General features: G+C 46.9%; 1 protein-coding gene across 3 annotated transcripts; it reads right to left on the bottom strand.

Annotated features, from left to right (window-relative positions):
* Nucleotides 1–785: 785 nt before the first annotated feature.
* Nucleotides 786–24,763, bottom strand: acss2 (acyl-CoA synthetase short chain family member 2). 3 transcript variants are annotated; one of them, XM_005477776.4, is made up of 19 exons: nt 24,048–24,763; nt 21,707–21,902; nt 13,247–13,338; nt 12,984–13,087; nt 12,831–12,903; nt 11,385–11,460; nt 10,382–10,490; nt 9,786–9,830; nt 6,514–6,651; nt 4,927–5,097; nt 4,592–4,725; nt 4,391–4,523; nt 4,117–4,173; nt 3,296–3,376; nt 3,097–3,205; nt 2,695–2,763; nt 2,082–2,258; nt 1,908–1,982; nt 786–1,770 (listed from the first exon to the last, which is right to left on the bottom strand). In XM_005477776.4, exons 1-19 carry the CDS (start codon nt 24,172–24,174, stop codon nt 1,643–1,645), a joined length of 2,094 nt encoding a protein of 697 aa, XP_005477833.1. In that variant the 5' UTR covers nt 24,175–24,763; the 3' UTR covers nt 786–1,642. The 3 variants fall into 3 exon arrangements, with proteins under 3 accessions (XP_005477833.1, XP_005477832.1, XP_003446076.1); XM_005477775.4 differs by having other exon boundaries at nt 9,786–9,833; nt 24,048–24,762; XM_003446028.5 differs by lacking the exon at nt 9,786–9,830.
* Between the last annotated feature and the right edge of the window lie 1,066 nt (nt 24,764–25,829).

The following is a 25,829-nucleotide window of genomic DNA, read 5'->3' as shown; positions in this document are numbered from 1 at the left end:
AACTATCATTAGCTTACAGCTTTAAGTGTTTAAGGTGCTAACTAAAAATAAAGACAAGATGATAGTTTATTAAATTTTAATGAAATCTGCAATTGTTTCGGTGAAGTTTAATAAACTCAGCCGTCTGCTCCTTGCTATCTAAAATATAACAGGACACCGAAGTATGTTCTCAAGCATCTCACACTTCTGATAATCAGTTGTTTGCTTGATGTTTATTCAGCTGTGTAAAAACTATAACTTTAATCTCAGCCAAACCGATTTACCCAGGAACAAATGAAATACTAAAAAAAGCCAAACAATAACATTTTTCAGTTATCTAAGTGACTTATACATCATGTTTCACCTGAGTAGTGAAAGACGGCGGTGGGTTTGAAAACGATTTGCCCGGAGTCTGGTGTTCTCACCGGCTCTAGTGAGCCTAGAACCCCGGCTAGCTATCGAGCTGGTGGGTAACAGACGTGAGCGCTTCCTGAGCGCTTTTGAAAATATGCGGTGTCTTGATAAACTGAGCAGATATTTGAAGTTTACACAGCTACATTCTCGCCTGAAAACATGTTAGACGTTTATTTTGTGACCCAGAAAGAATAATAAGAGTAATATTAAAACTAACTAGCTGCCGCCATTGCTGGAAACTGAGCACGGCCGCGCTATGAATTCTGGGACACAGCTTCTTCTTCTTTTGCCTTTAACGGCAGCTGGCATCCTTGTACATGCAGTGCTGCCATCTTCTGTTTCAGTCCGTTATTACACTCTTAAATCCTACTACTTATTCGTCTTTTGTGATCTTACAAAGCTTCAAACGACGCGTCGACTATTAAATTAGTCGTCGACGATTTTGATAGTCGACGTAATCGTGACTAGTCGACTAATCGTGGCAGCCCTACTCCTCAGGAAGCCCCGCTCTCCGTCGCGCTGACTTTCAGCGGACTCTGAAGAGGACTCAGCGGTGCCGAAGAGATCCGGAGGAGACGGACTGACATGGAACACTCAAACCGGGATCATTGGTGGACGTTTACGGGCAGATTCCTGGAAGCTTTGATCAGAAGCATGCAGACACGCAAACCTAAAAGATTCCTACATAAAAAAGGGACTACGTTAAAAAATACAAACAGACGTTAAAAGTAAAGCCGAGCGTTTTCATGGTTAGCTAATCGTCAGCATACATAACGGTACTGTGGCACGACGTGAGGGGAGGAGTCTGCGTGGAGCGGGGTAGCGCTTCACATCGGCCTTAAACCAGGAGACCGACACTCAATGTCGATTCGGTGCCTCTTAGCTCATCTTTGGCTAAACTGGGAGAAGACCAACATGAAGTGTTACCCTGATCCTCGACCGCTCAGCTCGACTGCAGGGCGGTTAGAGCAGCAACGTCAACATCTGAAACATCTGCAGGTGGACGTGCAGACAGATGTGACGGTTTGAGGAGTTACTGCACACGTGGACACGTCTACGATCTCACATCTACCTGCAGCCAAGCATTCTCACATCATCACCATCAGGAGCTAAAGTTTGTTTGCTGTACAAGTTTATGGACTCCCTCCTCCTCCTCCTCCTCCACCACCTCCTCCTCCCCGGCTGGTTCGCAGCTGCTGTTCCTGCGTGCGGCTGCAGTTGGCGTCTCCCTCCGAGGATCCTGGAGGCGTCACACCGCCGTGCAGCATCTGTTCTGGAAGAGCTGCTCGACCACCGTGGAGTCTGCCAGCGTGGAGATGTCGCCCAGCTCCCGCTCGTCACAGGCGATCTTGCGGAGCAGCCGCCTCATGATCTTCCCTGCAGACGGAGAGAAGAGCACAGGTGGAACCACCCGCGTCAGCCACAGGTAAAAACGACACATCTGAGCATCTGCGGGTGGAGGAGGAGAACCCTCACACGTCTCTAACGTGAAACAGAGAAGCAAGGTTGGTTACCCGATCTGGTTTTGGGCAGTCCTGGTGCGTTCTGGATGTAGTCGGGTGTGGCGATGGCGCCGATCTTCTCCCTCACTGTGAACACAAAGTGTAAATCGCATCAGATGATGTCAGAACAACAAGCCTCCGACAGGATCGAAGCTTCGGAGGAGACTTCCAGTAACCTTCACCCACCTTGCTTTTTTAGCTCCACCTCCAGCTCGCTGTTGTACATCACGCCGTCATTGAGCGTTACGAAGCAGTAGAGGCTCTCCCCTTTGACCGGATGAGGTCTCCCCACCACGGCGGCCTCAGCGACGGCCTCATGCTCCACCAGAGCCGACTCCACCTCAGCTGTGCTCAACAAGTGACCTGGGGGGCAGACGGGGCACCTTTACACCAGAAACCACCTTCAGGTGTCAGACACGACCGAAGACGAGCGCATAAAACACGCAGCAACGCGCTGAGACGTAAAAAAGCTCAGAACAAGACGAGAACTGAAGGTGCAAAATAAAATCTATTTAAACAAGTTTTTAAAAATTATTCTTTAATAAAAGAAGCTTAAAATCAAATAAGAATATTTGACTCTGACTTTATACAATTACAGATCAAACCGCGGCGCTCTTCTGTGTATGAAACAAGTTGACACACACACACACACACACACACACACACACACACACACACACACACACAGGTTAAATGTAGAGAAACAGCTCCCTCTGCTGGTCAGACAGATGTTTAACAGCTGGGTTTCACAGAGTCACTGAGGTGGAGTAACGCGTTCCTCCGAGTAACCACGTCTTACCAGAGACGTTCAACATGTCGTCTATCCTCCCCGTTACCCAGAAGTACCCGTCCTTGTCTCTACGGCAACCTGCAAGAAAATAAAGGGGCGGGATTAAAACATTTAGTGTTTTAGATCCGCAGCAGCTGTGAAAGCCGCACTGACCTGTGGCCACGCCCCTTTACAAACACCTGGTTAAAGGATTCTGAGCCAATAATATTACAGGTTGTTTCATAAATTAGAAACTTCTCAGGTGTTAAAGACTTCAAACAGTCGCTGCTGAAGCATCAGTCTGATGCAGATATGAGCGAACATGTGAGAAGTTTCTCAAAGTCGATGAGCTGAGTTGTTTCTTATGAACTGCAGAGTCGAGTCACATATGAAATAAAAATGAAGCCAGAGTTCTGACGCTGCGCTGCTCACCGTCTCCTGTGACGTAGTATCCTGGGAACTTCTTGAAGTAGGTGCTTTCAAACCTCTCGTGGCTTCCGTAAATGGTCCGCATCACGCCGGGCCACGGCTGCTTGAACACCTGTGTGAGAGGGCGAAGACAAACGATAGGTGTGACGCGCTCGCACACACCCAGGAAGGACAAATAAAGGTTTATTTACTCAAGGCTGACCAGGTATCCTTCACTGGGCCCCTCCAGCTCCTCCCCGGACTCGTTCAGGATGGCCGGCACCACGCCGAAGAACGGGAGCGTCTGTGGGGACATGGGGGAGGGGACACGGGGGGGGGGGGGGGGGGGGGGGACACCGTCAGGACGCTGTGGCTCTAAAACAGCAATAATGTGTCTACAAAAGGCTACAGATCAATAAAGCTGCATTAATAACGTTTACGTCATTCATTAAAAACACAAACAGGTGCTTGAGGATCAAACAGGAGGAAAAAACCTTTAAACACACTAACTGGGCTTCCTGGAGTTTATTAAGTCAAAGTGTTTATTTGCGCCTCACTTTACCTCCTGTGGAAGACCGAAAGCAACAAAATGAAAAATAAAATATTTTTAAAAGACAATAAAGTAAAAAACCCTGATTGACTGGTTTCTGTATTTATTGTGTTTTTCTTCTTCTTATCATTTAAATTCCCCTTCACATGTGGACCAGCTCCATTTATATCACCATCTTTCCTCACTTCCCTTCTTCCTTCATGCATTTATCATTAAAAATGTTTTGTTGTCTTTCTAAAACAGATTTACTTCTGTACGGTTTCTGTATTTTGTCTTGTTTGTGTTTGACAGAAGCATAAAGCCTCCGAGCTCACCTGGACACAAACACACCGTCAGCATTTTCTGTTAGATGGAAAGTTTTTAAAATCGTCGGTCACTGTTATCTAATTTTCTTCATTTAGCCTTTTAATGTTTCTCCCAAACACATGTCTGAACTTAAACATGTTTTTTCACATCATTAGTCCAGCTGTGATTTAATGTTCAGCCTCACTCACAGCAGATCCGGGCTTCATGGGCGTGGCCGCGGGCAGAGGAGTCAGAACATGTCCTCCCTGAAAACAGAAAACGACTTTAATCTCAGGCAGCCGGCCAGCAGGGGGCAGCACAGCCCACAGTCTGAGGTAAAAGCTCAGCAGAGAAACAGGTGCACAAAGAAGCAGAAGCGCTTCATCGGTCTTTAAACGCAGATTAGAAATGACTGATCTGTTTTAAATAAAGGAAGCGTGTTTGAAAGCAGCGGTGCTGAAACTGCAGCAAACCATCACTCACCGTTTCCGTCTGCCAGAAGGTGTCGACTATGGGACACCTCTTCTCTCCGACCACGTTGTAGTACCACTGCCAGGCCTCGGGGTTGATGGGCTCTCCGACCGTCCCCAGAACCTTCAGAGAGCTTCGCTTGTACCTGCAGACAAAGGCACAGGTGAGTTACCCTGCAGGCCCCTCGTGGGGGGAGGAGGGGCGTCGGCTCACCTCTGCACCGGCTCGTTTCCAAACTTCATCAGCAGCCTGATGGCGGTGGGAGCCGTGTAGAACTTGGTGACGTTATATTTGTCCACGATCTCCCACATACGGCTCACGTCCGGGTGGGTGGGCAGACCCTCGAACTGACGCACACAAAAGATTCATACAAAACACTGTGGCTGTGATCATCAGGCAGCTATGGATTCATTTATCCAGGTTATAAACAAAGCCTGACATTAAACCATCACACACAGAACGAGCGCACACACATCAGTGTTACATCACACTGTGCAGCCCACACCTGCACCTGTAAACAGGAAGTCTGAGAGCCCTCGCACACTCACCAGGACGCTGGTGGCCCCGTTGGCCAGTGGGCCGTAAGTGATGTAGGAGTGCCCGGTGATCCACCCGATGTCTGCCGTGCACCAGTACACGTCGTCGGGCTGGTGGTCGAACACCACTTTGAAGGTGGTGGCGGTGTAGAGCATGTAGCCGCTGACGGTGTGAAGAACTCCCTGCAGGCGAGACGAGAGGAACTTCAGAAGAGCGAGGAGAGTTCATGTGCAGAAATACCAGCTCAACGCCGAGTGATCGCGGTCAGAACAGGAAGACATCAAATCTAGACAGCTCAGAAACTGAAACCAGGTGACCCTGGATTTATTCCACTTCCTGTTACTCCCAGAGTACAAATATGAGCTGCAGTTCATGCAGGGCAGCAGCAGGGGGCGCTGATCCCGCTCATTTCTGTTCAATTTCCACGAATCCGGCGTGAGAAACGTCTCCACGCTGAAATAAAATGACCCCGTCCTTCAGTTTCGCTCTCACTGACCAGAAATCACCGTCACGCTGCTAACGCATGCTGATTGGTCAGTGAAGGACAGCACGTCCTCCCTCAGTACCGCCCGTTTCCAGCAGATATTAGTAGTTAAATGTGTGGAAGAAACAGCCGGTGGAGGTGGGTGGAGGTGACGCTAAGAGGCTGCTGCTCGCTTCATGCCCAAAATCAAAATGGAAGATGCAGAAAAGCAGTTTTACTACAATCCGGGTCTTTAAGTCTGACATCATCAGCCGTGTCTGGGTCCAAACTCCGATCGGGTCCCAAAGTCAAACGAACACTGAGAGTTACAAACTGTAAATTCTTTCATCTGTAATAAAATGATCCGTTTGGCTGTTTAATATTCATGAAAACAGGATTTATTCAATTTAACAGAGTTAGAAGTTAGCAGGAAGTTAGCTCGCTAGCTTCCACCTAAACATGATATAGCATGTTCTGACTGAGAGATTTCTGAAACATTCAAACGTACAGCTCTGCTATCACTTCCAACATAAATGAAGACAGAAAACTAAACAGCAGTGATGTTTGTAGGGTTACTGAAGTTGGGCTAGCTGGTATATAATGACGTGCTACGTGATCGCTAGCTACACAGCTATGTTAGCATAACATACACACAGTGAAGCTGGAGGATGAACGCTAACTTTTTTCCACTCGATAAAAGTTAACGTGAGGGTTCCCGATGGTTAGGGACAAATGCAATCGCATGGCAGGATGCTGTAAACGGACCAGGTGTGCCCCGCCCCTCCTGTAACAGCTGGGATAGTCTCCAGCGCCCCTGATCTGGATGAGTGGGAGGAGACAATGGAAACCTGGAACTTCACCTGCTGTCGATCCCTTCTAGCACAAACCCAAATATCGACAATGTTCATCATTATAACATCTATGTCTCGCTATCCGGCTCACAGACACCTGAACGAGTTACTGAAGCTCCGCCTGCTGCGGTGAGCAAAGTGTGAAGGTGATGATGAAGGTGGGCTTTCCTCAGACACACTGTGAGGAAGTGAGAGTAGAACCTCCACATCCAAACGAGGCTCAGTATCTGAGCAGGACGCCTCAGTAAGTGAGACGCAGATGATCTACAGGTGCGTTTCCTCACCTTCGGCTTGCCGGTCGAGCCGCTGGTGTAGAGGATGAAGAGCGGGTCTTCAGAGTCGCACCACTCTGGTTCACACTCGTCTGAGACGCCACGCAGCAGAGCGTCCCAACACAGGTCCACCTCGGGGTTCCACGGCACCTGAACACACACACGCGCACACACACACACACACACACACACACACACACTGAAAGTCAAACTGCCAAAGTCGCGCCTGAAACCTGGTCGATGGGCCTGTAAACATTCAGACGAGCGTCTCTAAAATCTAAGACACCAAACAAAGAGTTAGTCTGACACGCACGCCTTCAAACTACTGAAGACGACGAAGAAGAAGAAGCTGCTGTGAATGTGCCCACTTCATCTAACTGGTTTCCTGCGTTTCTAAAAACCGCACAAAGAAACTTGAAGCTGAGATATTTTTAAAATGTTCAACGATTAATTTTATGTCAGAAACATGTTTCAGACGAGTTCAGTCAGCTCAAAAACAGCTGGAACATTATCTGATAACTAACGATCCTCCCAAGGAGTCTGAAGGTGAGGAGGAGCAAAGACTGCGCCTCTGGGGTCGGGTCGTATTACACCCAGGCACACGCTGAGGTTTGAACCCTTCACTACAGTTTCCATCTGGGAATGCTGAGCGGGCGGATTTTACATACGTACCAATGTTTGTTTCTCAAAGTTACAATTACAAAATAAATAAAAATAGATTTTACTGTCTACGTTTCATAAACTCTGTAAAAATCCAGGTCCTGACAGCACACCTGACGGAGCCTCCAGCACCAAACACTGACCTGTGTTGAAGGTCCAGATGTGTGACCTGCAAAAACATCTGGACTGCTAGATTATGACTATGCTCTACTAAATAAATGCTTTAAAGTAAAGCTGTTAGAGCAGCGGACGTAAAGGACGACTCAGCAACAGTGGCTCCAGTTACTCCCTGTGCTTCGGCCGCTTGGGTCCATCTCTCCGCTTTCACACAGGAAATCGACCCGGTTTACGTGCAGCAGAGGAAAGAGGAGCGATTACCACCCTTGGACCTGAATCTTACCTGGCTGTCACACAGGTAAGCTCTGGTGGGCAGGTAAGTAGAGCGAAAACACAAGGCCCTGCCCGCGAGGAAGAATCAGAGCTCCGTTTATATCCAGAACTGGACCTGGTGTACCTCAAGGCTCTAGTCCTGCCTCGTTTGCACTCTACATGTTGCCATCGGGCTCCATGTTCTCACACTGTGCTGCAGAGGACTTGCATCTATCTGCCTTTAAAAGCAGGGACAGACTCACTTCAGCTGTTATTACGCTGCCTGGATGATGTTAAACAGTGGATGGTTTTACAGTTTTTAAATTAATTTTGGTAACGTTGTTAATAATCACACTGACGGTGCTCTGGGCCTGTTATCCTCCTATTGTTAAAACCTCATTGTGCACCTTCATGGTTCCTTTAAAGTGTGTAGGCAGGTAACTGCAGTAGTCCAATCCAGCTTTTTCCACCTGAGACAGCGAGCCAAGGCGAAGCCACGCCTTCCAGCTGATGTCTTTGAACGTGTTATTTATGTGTTCATTACCTGCAGACTGGACTACTGCAGTTCTCTGTACTTTGGTCTGGACCAGGCCTCTCTCCATCGTCTCCACTTGGTCCAAAATGCAGCTGCTCGTCTGCTGACTGGCACTAAACTGAAGGAGCCTGTAACCCAGTGTTGGCCTCTCACTGGCTTCCTGTTCCTCACAGGATCCAATTTAAAATCTTACTTGTTGTTTTTAAATCACTAACCGGCCGAGCCCCTTCTCACCTGTCTGGGCTCCTGTTTCTTTATGCTCCAGGAAGAACCGTGAGGTCAGAACTAACCTGTGGTGACAGAGGCTTCTCTGTGGCAGGACCCAGACTCTGGAATAGTCTTAATATTAGATCTGCACAAACACTCCAACATTTTAAGTAGTTACTAAAAACACATTTTTATGGTCTGGCTTTTAACACACGTTGACCTGAACATTTTGGTTTTACCAGTCTTAGTTGTTGTTGTTTTTATTGACTTGTTTTAGTTATTCGGTTTCCTATATTTTACTGCATCATTGTTGTGCATCTTATTTATTTTACATGGTTAAAAACTTCATGCAGCATGGCTGCAGATGTGTGATGACATCAGAGCAGCGATGCGGTCTATAACCAGCCTGCCTGATCACCTGGGAAACGACAGGGACCAGGACGAGGGGCGGAGTCCTCCTGACATCTACCTGTGGTTCATGTGCGTGTCAGCGTCTCTGTGAAAGCAGTCAGGGACATGAGGTGTTGGTGACACCGCCCATAACTAACCACCGTCAGGACCTGCTGGCTCGAGCGATTACATCGATTCGAGCAGTGCGACCGTCTCTACCTGGAAGAAGTGCCAACAGCTTGGTCAGCTCACCTGAAACGAGTAAAAACCAAAATACTCCAAATCTTCAGTTTCTACTTTCACCGCTCGGCGTCTGTCACTTTATCGTACGAGCAGATCCGAGCATGTCGTTCAGCGTGCGCACTCACTGAGGGATGACCGAGTCTTTCTGCTCCAGGTAGATTTATCGTTTTCACCTGCGTCTCTGGATTTTATTTTCCCGACAAACGGAGCTCCGATTCTTCCCGACTCGCAGCATTTAGAGGAGAGAAGCGTTACAGCAGGTTTATTAGACACGGAGTCGTCTCAGGGCGTGGACAAGTCCACAGGAGAGCGCGCGACTCCGTCAGGACTCAGAGGTGAAAGTGCACGAGCACAACACAAGGAGTGTTTGCACAGCAAAGAAAGTGTTAGTGTTAATCCAGGTCACACTCAGAATTCACTTTTTATTCCAGCGAGCTTCAACAGTTCAGACAAAGATCTGAGAGAAACAGCACTTCCATCTTTGGCAGGTTTTTCTGAATGCCGGGCTGAATAACGTCATAATTTAATGTTCTCCAAATATTTAAAATTCATTTCAGATCCAAAGAAAATCAGTTTTCATTGGTTTAATCTGAACTGTCAAAAATCAGAGGAACAAACTGCTGCTGCAGGTAAAACAATAAATCAGCAACGAGAGCTTTTAAACCTTATCAGAGCTTTTAATGGATGAAAACACAGAAAAGTGCCAAAAATGACTGAAAGCTTCCAAACACGCCGCGCTCAGTAAGATTTGAAGCTTTCGCTCTTATCCCGTTTATTGTTTTCACCCTGCAGCAGCGATCTGCAAATTCCTCTCAGAGTGAAACTGCCTCTAAAACAGAGTCGAAGCAAAGATGTTATCGAGGGTCAGCTGTGAAAATACCTTTGGTACAGGACGCGTTTTCTTTACTCTGCCCGCCTGTTTTTCCTGCTGGATGGGGGGAAGATGGAGGAGGAGGAGGAAGGAGAAGCAATGAGGGAGAAGGGTTATTGAAAAGGAAGAACACAAAGATAAAAATCAGGGTCCCCAAAATCAAATCGTGACAGTGACGAAGTTTAAGGCGGTTTCAGATTTAACAGAACAAAAAAGAAAAAGAAAGAAAAGTCAGTGAGAATCCTGCAGTTCCTCTGGTGTCCAGCAGAGGCAGTCAGTCACTCCCACTGACTTCCTGGTTTGGTTTCCCTTTGTAAAATTTTCAGAGCCAATTTATAATCACAAATTTCCACAAAACTCAGACTCTGAACAACTAGAATCGAGGTCCAATCAGACGTCTCAGTGGCTACCTCCGTCTGTAACAGGAAACAACAGCGCCACCATCAGGTCGGAGCACGCCGTTACTTAAACTCTACTCAGTAAACACCCAAAGGATGGGTAACAATGACAGAACCGATCATGATGGAATAAACTGGGCTGATGTTTTGGGCGGCGCTCGCAGTGACTCAGGTGAGGAAGACAAAACCTTCAGGTGTGTGGTTTACCTGCAGATCGGGGCACGGCCGTTTGGCGGGAGGCGACTGAGAGCCCAGAATCCCCTCCGGTTCTTTGGACAGGTGCTTCAGCATGATGCAGCGCCCGACCGGGAACCCTCTGCACAGACAGACACAGATCAGTACGCATCACAGTGACCTCACAAAGCCACGCAGCACCAGCTACACTCAAACTTTAATGGGAGCGCCCATCCATCGCAGTGTGTGCAGGCTCAGTTATTCTCATGCAAACAATAAAAAGCACATTTGTGCTGGAACAGAGATCACACTCGTGCATCTATGGTGAAAAATCTGCTTCACACTGAGCAGCGAGGTCCTCCCTCACAGCACCAATCAGAACAGGAGGACTCCTTTTACTCAGCCAAAGACTGACTCCACACCAGCACCGCGATGGTGGAAGAGACTACAGGCGACAGCAGCAGTGATGAGGTGCAGATACATAACCAGCCCAACACAGCTCGCTCTGCTGCTGGTACCAAGGAGCTGATAAAGGAAGCACAGGTATCAGCGGTGTGCTGCACGGCTCCGCTTTAATACAGAACGCGAGGGCGGTGACGTTACAGGTCACATGATTCCTGCTTTCATTTGTATTCAGTTAACAGAAAAGACTCCGCCCACCTGACTGTCTCTGATTTTCCTCAATGAGAACCTTTATTATGTGACATCATCAAACTCTGAGACACGTCAGAGTCGAACAGCTCCAATAAAACGAGGAGCTCACGGGTGGAGGGGGGGCTCTGATAGGCTAACACACCCGAGCAGCAGTGTGTGTACATGTTTACATATCTTTGTGGGGACCGGCAGCCCCACGAGTTTGAAGACATTTTTAAGACTCAAAATGTGGTTTTAGTGTCAGGGTTACAGTTAGGTTATGGTTAGGCATTCATGTTTGATGGTTAGGGTACGCAGCTAGGGAAAACATGTCAATGAGATGTCCTCACTAAGATATGAAAACCAGTGTGTGTGTGTGTGTGTGTGTGTGTGTCTGTCTTACTTGTCTCTGCATTTCTGCAGCGCTTCATCAGCTAAGAGCTTCAGGTTGATCAGCTTATCTCCTCGATAGAAACCATCTAAACAGAAAAGCAAAGAGATGATTTATACAGCTGTCAGACCGGTCTGAGCAGCACACACACACACACACACACACACACACACACACACACACACACACGCATGCACACAGACACACACACTCCATTAGCTGGATTAAAACCGTTGTTGGTTTCAGTAATCAGGGTTCAGACTGAGGACTCGTTCAGCCTCAGCTCAATGTCAGTAATAAATCTGCTTTAGTGCAGCAAAGAGCTGAAATCAGCATCCTCCATTAATCAGTCAGTCCAGCCTCCTCAGCTGATCAGATATGCTCTGCATGGTTTCTGTGCGTTGCTGCTGCGTCACTCGAGCACACAGACCCCGACAGCCAAAGCTGTGACATCAGACTGGTGGAGACTGCAGCTCCATCAGCGAGTCACTCCCCATGTGCTTCACCTTCAGTCTGATCATCGTCACTACAGCCAATCACTCTCCCTTCCAGCAGCAGCAGGTGTGGGCAGCCATCTTGGATTACAAGCTCCACCCACATTGTGGGAAGCGCTTTGCTTTACGCAGCAGCTCCTGTGATGGTCACAGGTTAACTTTAGCATTACTGTAAAATCCCAGCTTTAAAAATCCTCAGCTCCTCACAATAACATGCACACGGGTTACAGCAAAGCATCAACCCTGCAGCTACGCCCGCGTCTGCGCCGGTTTACCAAACTTCCACCTGTGCTGGTCGAAGTTCACAACAGCCTGCAGAGGCACACTTTAATCATGAGGTAACAAAACGCCACGAGCGGCACTCGAGAGACCCGGGCTTCACGATCTGCTTACAGGATGAATGAGCAGAGTGGGTGTGGCTAATAACCCAGCAGATTAACTGGATTATATCGACACTCTCTAATCCAGCTAATAAGACTGATTACTGGTCCCAACTCAGCACCTCGGCCAGCGCCCCTCTTCACCGCCCCGTCCGGATTGGTGGGTGAAACGTGTGTGCACGCCACATAAAAGGTGAAAGTGTGAACTCAAAGGTGCACGTTTGGTTTGAGATCATGAGGACGAATAAACGAGCAACAACAAACGCCCCCCTGCAGCTCCACCCTGCTGCCGCCACGAGCGTCCCGGCTCGACCTCTGAGTGAAGATAAAGATCAATAAGGATGGAGTGATTGGCGTGAGCAGCTTTTCCAGCTCTGGGACGTTTCACTGGTCTGGATCTAGCTCCCGGTTAACTCAGGCATTCCACCTTTTTTACAACCCACGAGCTTAGCTTATTGTCCAACCAAAGGAGGTCAGAGGTCAAGGTCAGACTCGACGCTGCTACCACCTCCCCTCAGGTTTATGTACATCTTTAATGAGCGGGAACTTGTTGCAGGTGCGCTGCACAGGTGTGCGATGCTGACCTGCAGTGATGAGCAGACAGCACTGAGAGTCCACGATCCTCTCACACAGAGACTCGGCAGAGAAACCTGCAAACTGAGATCAGTAGACCAGCGTTAGCCTCCATCTTTAACTCAAACCACCGTCCGCCGTGTTCACGGGTGTCTGCAACTCACCACGATGGAGTGGACCGCTCCGATGCGCACGCACGCCAACATGGCAACCACCAGTTCGACCACCATGGGCATGTATATGGACACGCGGTCGCCCTTCTTCACGCCTGGAGACAAGAAAGAGAAGCGAGCAGGATTTATGAATCGATTCAGAAATCTGAGCACATAAAACCAGAGTCCTAAATCCATCGTGAATGAAACCTTAAACTTCACAGAGAGCTGAGAGGGGGCGGTGCCAGCGAGCAGGTGAGCTGGGAGTAACTCACCCTGAGCTTTCAGGACGTTGGCGAACTGACAGACTCTCTGCAGCAGCTCCCTGTAGGTCACCGTCAGCTCGTCCCCGGGCTCGTTGCCCTCCCTGAAATCAGCATCCAACACATTTATTAAAAACAAACAACAAGATGATTTTTAAACTAACGTTTCCTCACATCTCGATGCTTTCGGCCTCAGAGAGCTGATGACCTTCAGATCAGGAAACACATCACTAACGCACGACACGGGGCCTGTCACATGAGCTGATGAGCTTTACAGTCATTTTCCTGATTAAAGGCTCTGCTGCAGCTCTTTGTGCTCTCCAACGTCCTTCAGATCAACTTCTGTGAGACGGAAACTAAAAGTTTGCAACCAAAATCTTCTGGTTGTAACAGTCTGGGTTTCTGGTTTGTGTTGCACTGTTTTAAGCTCAGAGATCAGTGAGTGCGTACACACAACTTCCACACAAACCTGGTGTGTAATTGTTGGCATTCAGAGCTGCCCGGCGGCTGCTGAGCGGCCTCTACGATGAGGCCACAAAGCTGAGAGGAAGTTACAGCGAGCGTCAGCGGGAGATGCACAGGAGTCGTTTAGTGCTCAGGATCAAACCAAACCCTGAGCAGTCTCTCCTCTAGCTAATGTTAGCTACTGCTAGCATGCCGGCTAACATGCAGTGGCGTGTCCAGCGGGGTGGCCTGGGGGGGCACAGGCCACCCCCCCAACCAGACTGGCCACCCCAGGTGCCACCCCGAAGCTAAAACAATAAAATTCAATGAAACATCAAATGTACGATTATGTTTTCACAGTGAAGCTCAGGTATCCGAGTGTAAGTGAATGCAGCATGGGCTTCTGCACTATGAGCATCACGTTAGCAAAGGTAGGAGAGCCAAGCACGAAAGACGGCATCGCAGAAAACAATTTTTCGGCGAAGATTAACAGGTTAACATTGCTGGACTGGCCATCGGGCATACCGGGCATTTGCCCAGTCGGCTGATGACTTTTTTTTTTTTTGTAAGGGCATGAACAATGAGAGGTGGTGGATTGGCCAGATGCTGGCCGATGTGTAAAAATAACTCAGTTGTTTGGTGGTGGCTGTGGCGGAGCTTCCACGGAGGCCAGCAGGTGGATGAGGGAAGGGGAGGCAGGAGGAGAGACCCGAGGCGGCTGCTGGTCCGAGTGTCAGGTGAACTGAACTTCAGGTAAGAAGTTATGACCTGCAGTCTATCTGGGTCAGATATAAACCAAGTTTAGGTGGAGTTTATTTTCGTTGTGCTGACTTTTTACAGTCAGTTACAATAACTCGTACTGCGTGCTAGCTAGCATGACGGAGTTTCTATACAGCTGGGTGGGTGCTGTGATGTTACTGATAGTGAACTTTATTTTATTCATAAGGTTAGTTAGTAGAGTTGCCAACAGCTCCTTAAAAAAGGGAATGGTCCCTCATTCAGAGACAATATTACGCGTTTCGTACTGAGCTGAGAAGAGACGCAGTTTGTCCCGAACTTCAGCTAGAATGAAAAAAAGACACAGCTGGAGTTATTCTGTCTTTACGCTGCAGCTGCCTCTTCTTCTCTCATTCTCTCCTGTTTCTACTTCAATCATGAAACTGATCAATGATCAGCTGATCGGCTTTTCTCTCTTGTTTATTTATCGCCCACTTTGCGCCAGAAAGAGGAAACCGCCGGATGTCGCGTTAAACAACAGCAGCACGTTTAAGCTTGATCAGCTGTTGTTAGAATTTATTTAATATTAATTTCTAGTATCAGCTGATGTTTGCTGGAGCCACAGCTGTAAAGCTGCTGGTCATGATATCGGTTTGGTTATCTGGTGAGAGGGAAACATGAAGATGAAACCAGGAGATGTCCTTACTGAATCATCAGAGCTGAACAGGTGATGGAGAAACAGGTTTACCTTTTAGGTGACATGGATGAGTTGAAGGGAAGTTATGAGCTGTTTCTGAGAGACAAATAACACCAGGATCCTTTTCTATGTAGCTGACAGCTGGTAACTGTGCAGGGGCGGGTCTAGCAAAGTTTTGCCAGGGGGCCAGGTAGGGCATTAACAGGGAAAGGGGGGGACAAAGAAATACTTTTCTTTCTTATTCTCATTTAAAATATCTCGCTTTTATTAAATAATTATCTGATTCTTGCGAAAAAAGTTTTTATCTGACGTAAAATGTATAGAAATCATACATATACCAAAGGACAGTGTACATCACTGTCACAACAGCGTTTGTCTTCATTCAAAGGCTTTATGGCTTTAATACCTGGTGGGCCGGTCTCTGGTCAAAATGCCCAATTTTTTGTCCCAGTCCAGCCCTGCAGGTTAATACTGGCAGTGTCACCATGCCAGCTGACTGTATTTCATCATCAGCCAGTGTTGTTCTTTATACATCAATATTACCAAAGTTTACCATAAGGCAGCATAGAAAGTATTTACTTGCTTTCAGGTTTCATTCAAATGTTAGTCTTTTCAGTTGTTTCCCCACTTTTTCCTGTTTCAAAATCAAACACCAGTTTGTAAGAAGATTATCTTCTTTTTTTTTTATAGGCAGATAAAGTTTTGCATCGGCTAATTTGCCAACTGTTAAAAATGTTTGTATTTTGATATTCAAAAATGTTTTTGCCCAAAACATATGTGCCCTATATGTCAGTAAAAATACTATGCAAATATTGCTGTCCTTCAATGCTGACTAAACACTTAACGGTTGGTAGAATTTTTTTTTAACATTATCTGCCAATTACATCTGCCACCCTTCTCCAAATCTGTGCCCCTACCTGGCCCCCCCAACAAAAATTTTCTAGACACGCCACTGCTAACATGGATGAACTGCAGTCACTGTTTTCACGCAGCGCGGCGTCAAAGAGCAGCAGCAGCGTGATACTCAGAACAGCCATCAGTCAGGCTGATAACGGTCACTGCTGTTACTGTGTGACAGAAATCTGCACTTTCATTTGATACAGTTTTCCACTCAATGTTCCCGGAGGTTAAAATAACTGAGGCCCATCAGAGACTTGATCCGGTCCCTGTGCAGGAAAACACTGATGTTTATGGTCTCTCTCAGAACAGGTCGTCACGTCCATCCAGCAGCACACTCGTCTACGCCGGGGACTAAATTAAAGGTCGTCCTTCATGTAACAACCATCTGTGCAGAAATTTGGGCAATTTCTCAGAATTAACCGGTTTCCTCATATTTGTAGATCCTGAAGGAGCCACAATATGTTTTGGTGGAACTAATGAATGAATGACCTTTTATCCCAAACTGGACAAACAGGTTTTTCCAGGTTTGTTGTTCCTTTAATAAAAACGACTCACAAACCAGCCAGAGCAAAAACTTCAAGTCTTGGCACAGACGCCTTTCAGATTGAGCAATCTTCACATTGTTCAAGTTGCCTCATGAAAACTTTCTGCTTTTTCACAACACAGCGTCATTCTGGCCATTTCAGGAACTTGGTGCTTGCAACAGCGTCACTCAAGGTCACATCCTCCCTCCCTCTCCTGCAGGGATGAGATGAAGCCTTTAGAGCAGACAGAGGCGGCTGAGCTGCGACAGCTCTGCCTCTGCAGATTATTAAAGCCCGGGCAGCTCGTCTTGCAGCATTACAGGCCGCAGACAGAACAATGTGACTGACACAGAGAGGAAGTCGACTACAAACCAGCACCAAAAAACTGCAACTAAAACCTCCAAACCTCACACGCCTCCAGATATACAGACACTGGCGCCGACTCACCCTCCTTTTAGATACACCTGTGGTATCCATTTAAAAACCCGACATCGCCTCATTTACAAACCAAGCTGTCCACGCTGCCTGGACTCCAGTGAATCATTTCTCAGCTAGTTCAGTTCACTAACTCTAAACTGGAACCAGCCCAAACCTTCACTCTGTCCAGTTTAGAGCAGCTGCTTTAATTGGACCTGAAACTGTTCAACAGCTGTTTAAAGCGCAGATGAAATTTAGCAAAAAATCAGGATTGATGTTTATTTTTAAAAATTTAAACATCTAAAAATAAGTTATTTACATTTTAGATCAAAGGCTGCTTTTACAGTGAGGTGTGAAAATATTCACTTTGTAAGTTCAAGACTATGAAAGTAAAAATGACACAAACTTGCTAAAGAAAGAAAACGTTTTTTCACAACAGGAAACTAAGCGCGGATTTCAAAACAACTTTCAGCCTCTTTCTGGAGCTTCGTGTTTCCTGTGTTTGCCATAAGAATTACGTTAAACTCGGTGAAAAGTTGCATAAATTTGACACATTTCAGGTGTAACTGTGCTTCTTCTGCACTCTCGCTCGTTTGTCGTCTAACCAGTACGGACTGGAATCAGCTGCACAACCAGAACCTCAGCAGAAACTGGGATCACAAATCTGCCTCTGACTGCAGCGAGGGGAGTTTCTACACTGCTCTGTGTGTGTGTGCACGTGTGTGGATGGTGGGAGGGCCGCTCACATATCTGAACGGTCTCCGTGACCCGCCTGCTGCTCTCAGCCGATTGCGACTCACAGACTGAGGCTGTGCTGAGGTCCTGACCTCTGCAGGCACTTCCAGGCTGATATCTGAGCTGCCAAGTCCGCCTGCTCGCCGTCGGGCTCACGTCCCTCCGGCGTGACTGATTGTGTGGAAGTGCTGGGCCGTTTATAGCACCACCACATTAACACTTTCAGAGCCGCACATGTCTGTTTGTGCATTTTAAAGCTTACAGGAGTTTCAACAAGCACGGCCAGAAAACACGTCTGATATTATTCGTGTTAAATTTGAGCCACTTAGTTTAATTAGATTGTTAAACGGGACTGTGCACGTTCTCGAGGAACTTTGATCTGCAGCTAATCTGATGTTAACTTCTTCGGCGTTTAACAAGCTAACGCACACACTCTGGAAGCAAACACTCCAACAAAAGGTCATCGTGTTTCTTAGCCCAGTCATCACATCAGCCAGTGTTAGATCAGCGCGCACACACACAGACACGCACACCTACCTATAAATACACAACAGTGTTGGATTTATTTTCAACACTTGGCTCGAACGTCACTGAGACTCCAGGAGCTGTGAGGAGGTTTTTTTACTGCCTCACAAAAACGAACAGCAGGACGAGAGGAACAAAGATCAGAGAGACTCACTCTGGGTCCTCTCCCCACTCAGAGGGCGAGGGCGAGGGCGAGCGAGGGCCCGCGCTCGCTCGCCCTCCCCACTCAGAGGGCAAGGGCGAGGGCGAGCGAGGGCCCGCGCTCGGAAGAAAGAAGATCATTACAAGAAAAGGCTACAAATGCTTAAATCTGCAGAGCTTCGACTCCATAACCAGCGCTCAAACGACCTTCTCTCACCCCACCCAGGGCACAGCAGATGGCCCCGCCCCTCCCTGAGCCTGGTTCTGCCGGAGGTTTCTTCCTGTTAAAAGGGAGTTTTTCCTTCCCACTGTCGCCAAAGTGCTTGCTCATAGGGGGTCATATGATTGTTGGGTTTTTCTCTGTATGTATTATTGTAGGGTCTACCTTACAATATAAAGCACCTTGAGGCGACTGTTGTTGTATAAATAAAACTAAACTGAATGAAACTCTGAAGTCAAGCCTGCAGTTTTAAAAACATGACATGTTAGACTCACTTCTCTCTGATTTGTTATTAATACCTGAGCCTTTTCAGTTTAAATCCTCTTATTCAAACAAGCTGAGGTCGGTGATTTACTGCGGCGGGTTTAATGCTTCCTTCAGGGATTTCTCTCTGCTGCAGGCAGCCCACAGGGAATTCAGCTCTCTGACACAGGAACAGGGATGTTGAGTCTTAAGGTGATCAGCTGCACTCGTGTGGAAACATTTTATTACTTCAAGCATTAATCAATAACCAGATTGATCTGTTGGATGACGCCCAGCAAACTTTGGACTGAACCTTCTGGATGCTTTCCAGAGATTTGTGGATAAAACTCCTGCAGGCCTCTCCAGTGATCTGCTGCTGCTTTCAGAAGCTCGCTCTAACGGCTCTGCTCAGAGGATCCACTCCTCTGTGACCGCTGGACAGTGACGCAACCAGAGAGAGAAAACAAGAGGAGGAGAGCAGGCTCATCTAAAACACGATTTATGTTCAAGTCACTCAGACTTAAATCATTTTTATTCCGACATGAGGATAAAACGTTTTCTTCTTCTTCGGGCTGTGAGCTTCAGTGTCGTCACTCGTTTTAGATTCATGGCTGATAAACCAAACCACACACTCTCGATTATCTGTTTATGAGAGATGGAGACAAAGGAGAGAGGACAGCGGCGTACGATCTGCCCGTGCTCAGTCCTCTTACTGTTCTCACACGCACACACACACGTTAGTGTTGTATCAGCTCCATGAACGAATGGCTGGTTTGGACATGACAGTCCAAGTTTAAAGGTCGTTCAGGGTCACGAGTTCCCGTGTCAGCACCAAACTATCTGTACTGTCTCCACCCGCCAGACGGGCGGCGTGGACACCCAAGTTTGTGACGCGAGAACAAGACGACGCAGGAGGCCGTGCAGCTACTCAGAGGCCAACAGCATTTTTAATATTTTTGAAATATAAAAATTTCAGCCTTTTGTTTATGTTTTTCCAGAATCTCATACTTTTTTTTTTTTTTTTAAACACATGAGCTTTTATTACATATTATTTCTATTTAAGTGTTATTTTATTAGTTGAGTGCCTGTATTATCATCATTTTTAACTCATTGCTCTTTTAATACTCCAGTTGTGTTTAATGTTTTGGAACCGGTAACACAAACATCTTGGATAAAGTCGCTCCTCATTGGGCGAAGCGCCCGTGTGCTGGCTCACCATAGCAACCAAACACCAGTCACACCTTTGTTTTGTGCCAGTACAGGTATGACTGATGGAGAAACTCAGGTCTGTTTGGCTTTATTCACACCTGAGATTCATGATGTCGCCCACCCCCACCCATGAACCATGATTCCAAACATTTTTTACAAATAAATAACTGCAAAGTGGGGTGTGTGTAATTATTCAGCCCCCTGAGTCAATACTTTGTAGAACCACCTTTTGCTGCAGTTACAGCTGCCAGTCTTTTAGGGTATGTCTCTACCAGCTTTGCACATCTACAGACTGAAATCCTTGCCCATTCTTCTTTGCAAAACAGCTCCAGCTCAGTCAGATTAGATGGACAGCGTTTGTGAACAGCAGTTTTCAGATCTTGCCACAGATTCTGGATTGGATTTAGATCTGGACTTTGACTGGGCCATTCTAACACATGGATATGTTTTGTTTTAAACCGTTCCATTGTTGCCCTGGCTTTCTGTTTAGGGTCGTTGTCCTGCTGGAAGGTGAACCTCCGCCCCAGTCTCAAGTCTTTTGCAGACTCCAAGAGGTTTTCTTCCAAGATTGCCCTGTATTTGGCTCCATCCATCTTCCCATCAACTCTGACCAGCTTCCCTGTCCCTGCTGAAGAGAAGCACCCCCAGAGCATGATGCTGCCACCACCATATTTGACAGTGGGGATGGTGTGTTCAGAGTGATGTGCAGTGTTAGCGTTTTGCATTTTGGTCTCATCTGACCAGAGCACCTTCTTCCACATGTTTGCTGTGTCCCCCACATGGCTTGTGGCAAACTGCAAACGGGACTTCTTATGGTTTTCTGTTAACAATGGCTTTCTTCTTGCCACTCTTCCATAAAGGCCAACTTTGTGCAGTGCACGACTAATAGTTGTCCTATGGACAGATTCCCCCACCTGAGCTGTAGATCTCTGCAGCTCGTCCAGAGTCACCATGGGCCTCTTGGCTGCATTTCTGATCAGTGCTCTCCTTGTTCGGCCTGTGAGTTTAGGTGGACGGCCTTGTCTTGGTAGGTTTACAGTTGTGCCATACTCCTTCCATTTCTGAATGATGGCTTGAACAGTGCTCCGTGGGATGTTCAAGGCTTGGGAAATCTTTTTGTAGCCTAAGCCTGCTTTAAATTTCTCAATAACTTTATCCCTGATCTGTCTGGTGTGTTCTTTGGACTTCATGGTGTTGTTGCTCCCAATATTCTCTTAGACAACCGCTGAGGCCGTCACAGAGCAGCTGTATTTGTACTGACATTAGATTACACACAGGTGCACTCTATTTAGTCATTAGCACTCATCAGGCCATGTCTATGGGCAACTGACTGCACTCAGACCAAAGGGGGCTGAATAATTATGCACACCCCACTTTGCAGTTATTTATTTGTAAAAAATGTTTGGAATCATGTATGATTTTCGTTCCACTTCTCACGTGTACACCACTTTGTGTTGGTCTTTCACCTGGAATTCCAATGACATTGATTCATGTTTGTGGCTGTAATGTGACAAAATGTGGGAAAGTTCAAGGGGGCCGAATACTTTTGCAAGCCACTGTATTCACTGTTTTTTTTCCCTATTGAATCAGAGCAAACACACACGCCTCCATAACCACGCTCTCATAGATCTGCTGAAACCACAGGCGCGCACACACACACACACACACACACACACACACACACACACACACACACAGACCAGAAGAAGGCGACTTTATCGGCGAGCTTCTTCTCGTGGACGTTGCGGTCGAGCAGGTTGTAGCAGATGTTGGTGGACGCTCCCTCCATGCACTTGATGTAGATTTCTCCTTTGGTCACATCGAAGTTGTAGTCGAGGAACTGACCCGTGTGCTTGGTCTTCCAGAAGAAGTCCTTAGCAACGTCGCCCCAGAACTCTGCGGGACAGGAAGTGAGAGCGATCAGAGGGAGACGCATCAGTTTGCACATGAACTGTACGACTACTATGAGAATCACAACAACAACAACAACAACAAACTGTGAATAAACACGGGGTTGTGTTTCCTTCTGCAGTTACACACCCCGATGTTTCGCCCATCATCACGAGCATCACTCATCTATGAGATCATCGTTAGTGTGATAACATCCATGTTACACTTACACTTTTATATCATTACAGTAGTTTGCAGTAACATCCTGGTACCATTAATTATTCTCTTTGTGGTATCACATAATTGCGTGGTTACATTATAACCACAGTGTTACAGTATTTTATGTCCTGTTGTTCTTCCTGAGGACAGTTTATGTTCCAAGTACAGAGTTTATGCTCGTTACAAATACAGTTAATATTAAATATGCCTGCCCTCCTGACGCACTGCTCTGGTGTGTTTAAAGCTTGTTTCTTTAAACACACACACACTCCTGAAAAGGTGTCGCTTACAGCAGAGCCTATAAACACAGCCAGCTTTAATCGCTGTTAATAATCAACCAGCTCAGGGTAAACGCTTTAACAGCTGCTGCTGCAGCCAGACGCCGCTTTGCAGCGTTTTCCTCTTAAAATGTCCTCTGTGACACTTTAATCTCGTCGCCATCTTCCCCACAGACATGCATGAAACCTGCATGAAACCTGCAGCACAGACCCTTGATTTCATGCTTTCATACACACCTCCCTCCAGGAAACCACCTGAGCAGGTAAAACTACTTCCTTACAGCCACCAAACTAAATTAATCTCAAATTTCACATCTATGGTTTACACTAAACTACACTTATTACAAACAGAACAGCAAAACTCTCTTTCAAGTCATGATGAGAAGTTTCAGGTTATTTTTGGCCAAGCGGTCATTTAGCTTATGAAACAGAATAAAGATGTCATGCTGTCCTTTCACTCAGAATCCAGAAATATTCAGTCTGATGAAAAAAGAGAAAGGTTCTGAAAACTGGAGTACTTCATCCAGAGAACTGGTGACATCTGGATTTTTAAAATGTCTCAAATCATCGAGAAAGTTCCAACCAGCAAAGATTTCAAAGTTTCCCCATTCTGCTCATTTCCAGCTCACTGGTTTTATTCTTGGACTCAGCTGAGCAGCTTTGCTTGATTTATAATAAGCTCCTTTATCCGACACTCGGCCACTTCATTTCTTTTTGCTACATATTTAATCTTATAGAACCTTTTCAACTTCTTCGGCCTATTGGTATGAAAGTCGTTTCCCATTACGATAAATAAACGGATTACATAAATGCTTGGATCATTTATTTTCACCCTCACTAAACTTTGACGGTTTTAGCAGCGCCCTGCGTAGCCAACACAATGCTGTTGTGGTCCCAGAGGTGACCACATGTGGATGAGAGGGTGGAGTCAAAAGTATCACCAAATGCTGTGTGGTCAACAAGCTGCATCCTTGGACCATATTAGTGCATCAAACTTGGAGCTCCGCGCTCTCTGACGGTCTGTTAGTACAGTGACCTGACAGCAGACATTACTGGTCACATGATGTCATTACAAAGCTCCAAAAGGCTCCAACAGCACAAACACGGTCCAGAGGTCCAGTTCTGGGACTCTATGGGGACCGACTCAGTGCTGGCGCCTCCACTGGTCACTAGAGGAACTGCAGCTTTCACACCCAAAGGCTTTTGCTTGTTTTTGTATTTAATCCATTTCATATTTTTAAAACTTGCATTTGTGGTTTGCAGCTAACTGGTTGGACTAAATTGGTCTCCATGGTCTCTGGCTATGATGTCACTGAGATTTGCACCTGCCTGGTCGTTTTAATCCAAACCAAAGAGCGGAAAATGTCACAGATCAAAGGAGAGCACAGAGGGCACGTGCAGGGAGCTGTGCATCTGTACATGAAGACAGGTCTACACTCCATCCTCGTGCGCGTGCACTCCGGGACTATCTACACCTGATGGAGAGAAGACTTCCTGCACCTGCCCATTCACACTTCTCTCCTTTACAAGTTTAGTTTAGCTCACTCTTCGATGACGTTTCTGCACTTCTGCTTTAAACCTGACCCATCACCTGTGCCACCTGGGGTCACAGGTGTTGCCTTTGCTACCCGAGCGCCGTTTTGGGGAGACTCACCGTCCGGGTTGTCCACGGACTTCATGTAGAGCTCTCTGTACTTGTCGAAACTCGGGACGTGAGCCTCCTTCTTCAGCTCCTCGGAGCCGTGGAACACGTTGTCCTGGGGGGGCTTGTCAGGGATCATGTCTGAAACTCGAGCTGTGAGCTCAGCTTCCAGAAGAAACAACGGGCGGAGCGGGCAGGTGTCCCCACAGGTGAGCTCCTTCAGCTGCAGTTAATGAATGGTAGCAACGGGGCTAGCGGGGTGCCAGCTAACAGCTAGCAGCAAAGTTCATTCAGACTTCCTTGTTCTGCAGGAGCTTTTTTTTTTGTTGAGCTTTCGCTCAGACTTTGCGTGCAGAGGCCGAGGTTGGACCGTAAACTCGCAGGTGCGTCTATAAACCGGATCCCAGGTGAGTGTGGGTGCAGTTCCCGTGGACTCTGTCCGCTCCTTTCGGGGAAAGTCCTGCAGAACGGACACAGAGCAGCTAACAGGCTAACGCGCTGGGCTAACAGCCTTCAAAAGAAGGAGAATTCACACGCGTGCGCAGAAGATTCCTCTCGCTTCAGCGTGTAAACTGTATTCCTGGATAAAAGTGGGCAGAAGTTAGTCCTCGGACCGAGCAGAGCCTGTGTGGACTCTCCGGAGGAGCCGCTGAGAGGGTTTCGTCTCCGCGCTGACAGCTCGCAGCTCCTTCTTCTTCTTCTTCTGCTCCAGGAAAGCGAGCGTGTGGCACTGAGCTCTGATTGGCTCCAGCGGCAGCCAATCAGAGCTCAGTGCTTATTCGCGGACTCACGAAACGCTAAAAAATTACGGTGCTAACAATAATAAACAGGGCTGGTGCTGCATTCAAGTGCTTCTCCTAAACGGTTTTAGATAGAAAAAGTTTTGTTTATTCAAATTTGGCTCAGTCTCGGTGCTGTGCAAAAGTCTCGAGCTTACATTTTGCTGGGAAAATGAGAAATGGGTACAGCGATCAACGGAGATCCAGTTTAGAAGCCAAAAACAGAATTTATGCGATTCTAATGACCTTCAAGTCAGACAGATGGTGTTGCACGGTGAATCCAATTCGTGTAGAACTTTTCCGTGTTCATAATTCAATCCGTTTTAGCAAGAATTCAATAACATTGGCTGAAATGCAGCCCAAACCATAACTGAGACTCCAAGGGGTGTTTACAGGCGGCTGTGGACTCAATGTTGTTCCTCCGCACACACTGACCATGACATGGATGCGTCAGTCCATCAGGGGTGGTACATTGATTTTCAGGCTAGTTCTCAGCCTTCTGACTTCCTGGCAGACGCGCTTCCACTGAGGCTTTGGTGAACAGTGGACGATCAGCTGAGGGTCCAGATCATCTCTCAGCTCCTGTGTCGGGTCTTTTTCCTTTTATTAAGGACGTGACTTTCAGGCACTGATGTCTGCTGTAGAGTTTTTAGGCCTCACACTTATAATTCTTAAGGACACACAGTGCTAAGATATCCCAGGTTAACAGCTCTTTGGGAATCACCTTGTGGGTGCAAAAATACAATTTTCTCCCAGACTGTGTTATCGTTGTAAATGTTTCACTTTATTCTCAGAAAATCTACTTCAACATTTTGCTTTATTGCCTTGAATGTTCCTAATACCCAACGATAAGTTTAGCTGTGACCAATCTTCATCCTTAGAATTACTCAAATAAATTTTACAATTTAAGAAGTGGTAAGTGAATGGAAGGATGATGTTTGAGGTTAGTTCCATTTTTCCTTGGATTATTGATAACTGTCCAATGCTGCACCCTTGTGGGCACAGCTCTCTATTA

This window comes from Oreochromis niloticus, linkage group LG20 (genome assembly GCF_001858045.2).
Source record: "Oreochromis niloticus isolate F11D_XX linkage group LG20, O_niloticus_UMD_NMBU, whole genome shotgun sequence".
NCBI lineage: Eukaryota > Metazoa > Chordata > Actinopteri > Cichliformes > Cichlidae > Oreochromis > Oreochromis niloticus.
Note: the sequence above shows the minus strand (reverse complement) of the source record. Positions and strands in the feature narration are given on the sequence as shown.

What these genes read in the sequence shown, in the direction of transcription:
- acss2 (XM_005477775.4), bottom strand. Translation starts at nt 24,174, where the DNA reads ATGATCCCTGACAAGCCCCCCCAGGACAACGTGTTCCACGGCTCCGAG. An exon ending in CTGTCTGCTCATCACTGCAG is followed by an intron (nt 11,461 to 12,830) that starts GTCAGCATCGCA and finishes TTTTCTGTTTAG; the next exon opens with ATGGTTTCTATCGAGGAGAT. An exon ending in ATACTACGTCACAGGAGACG is followed by an intron (nt 2,764 to 3,096) that starts GTGAGCAGCGCA and finishes ATTTTCTTGCAG; the next exon opens with GTTGCCGTAGAGACAAGGAC.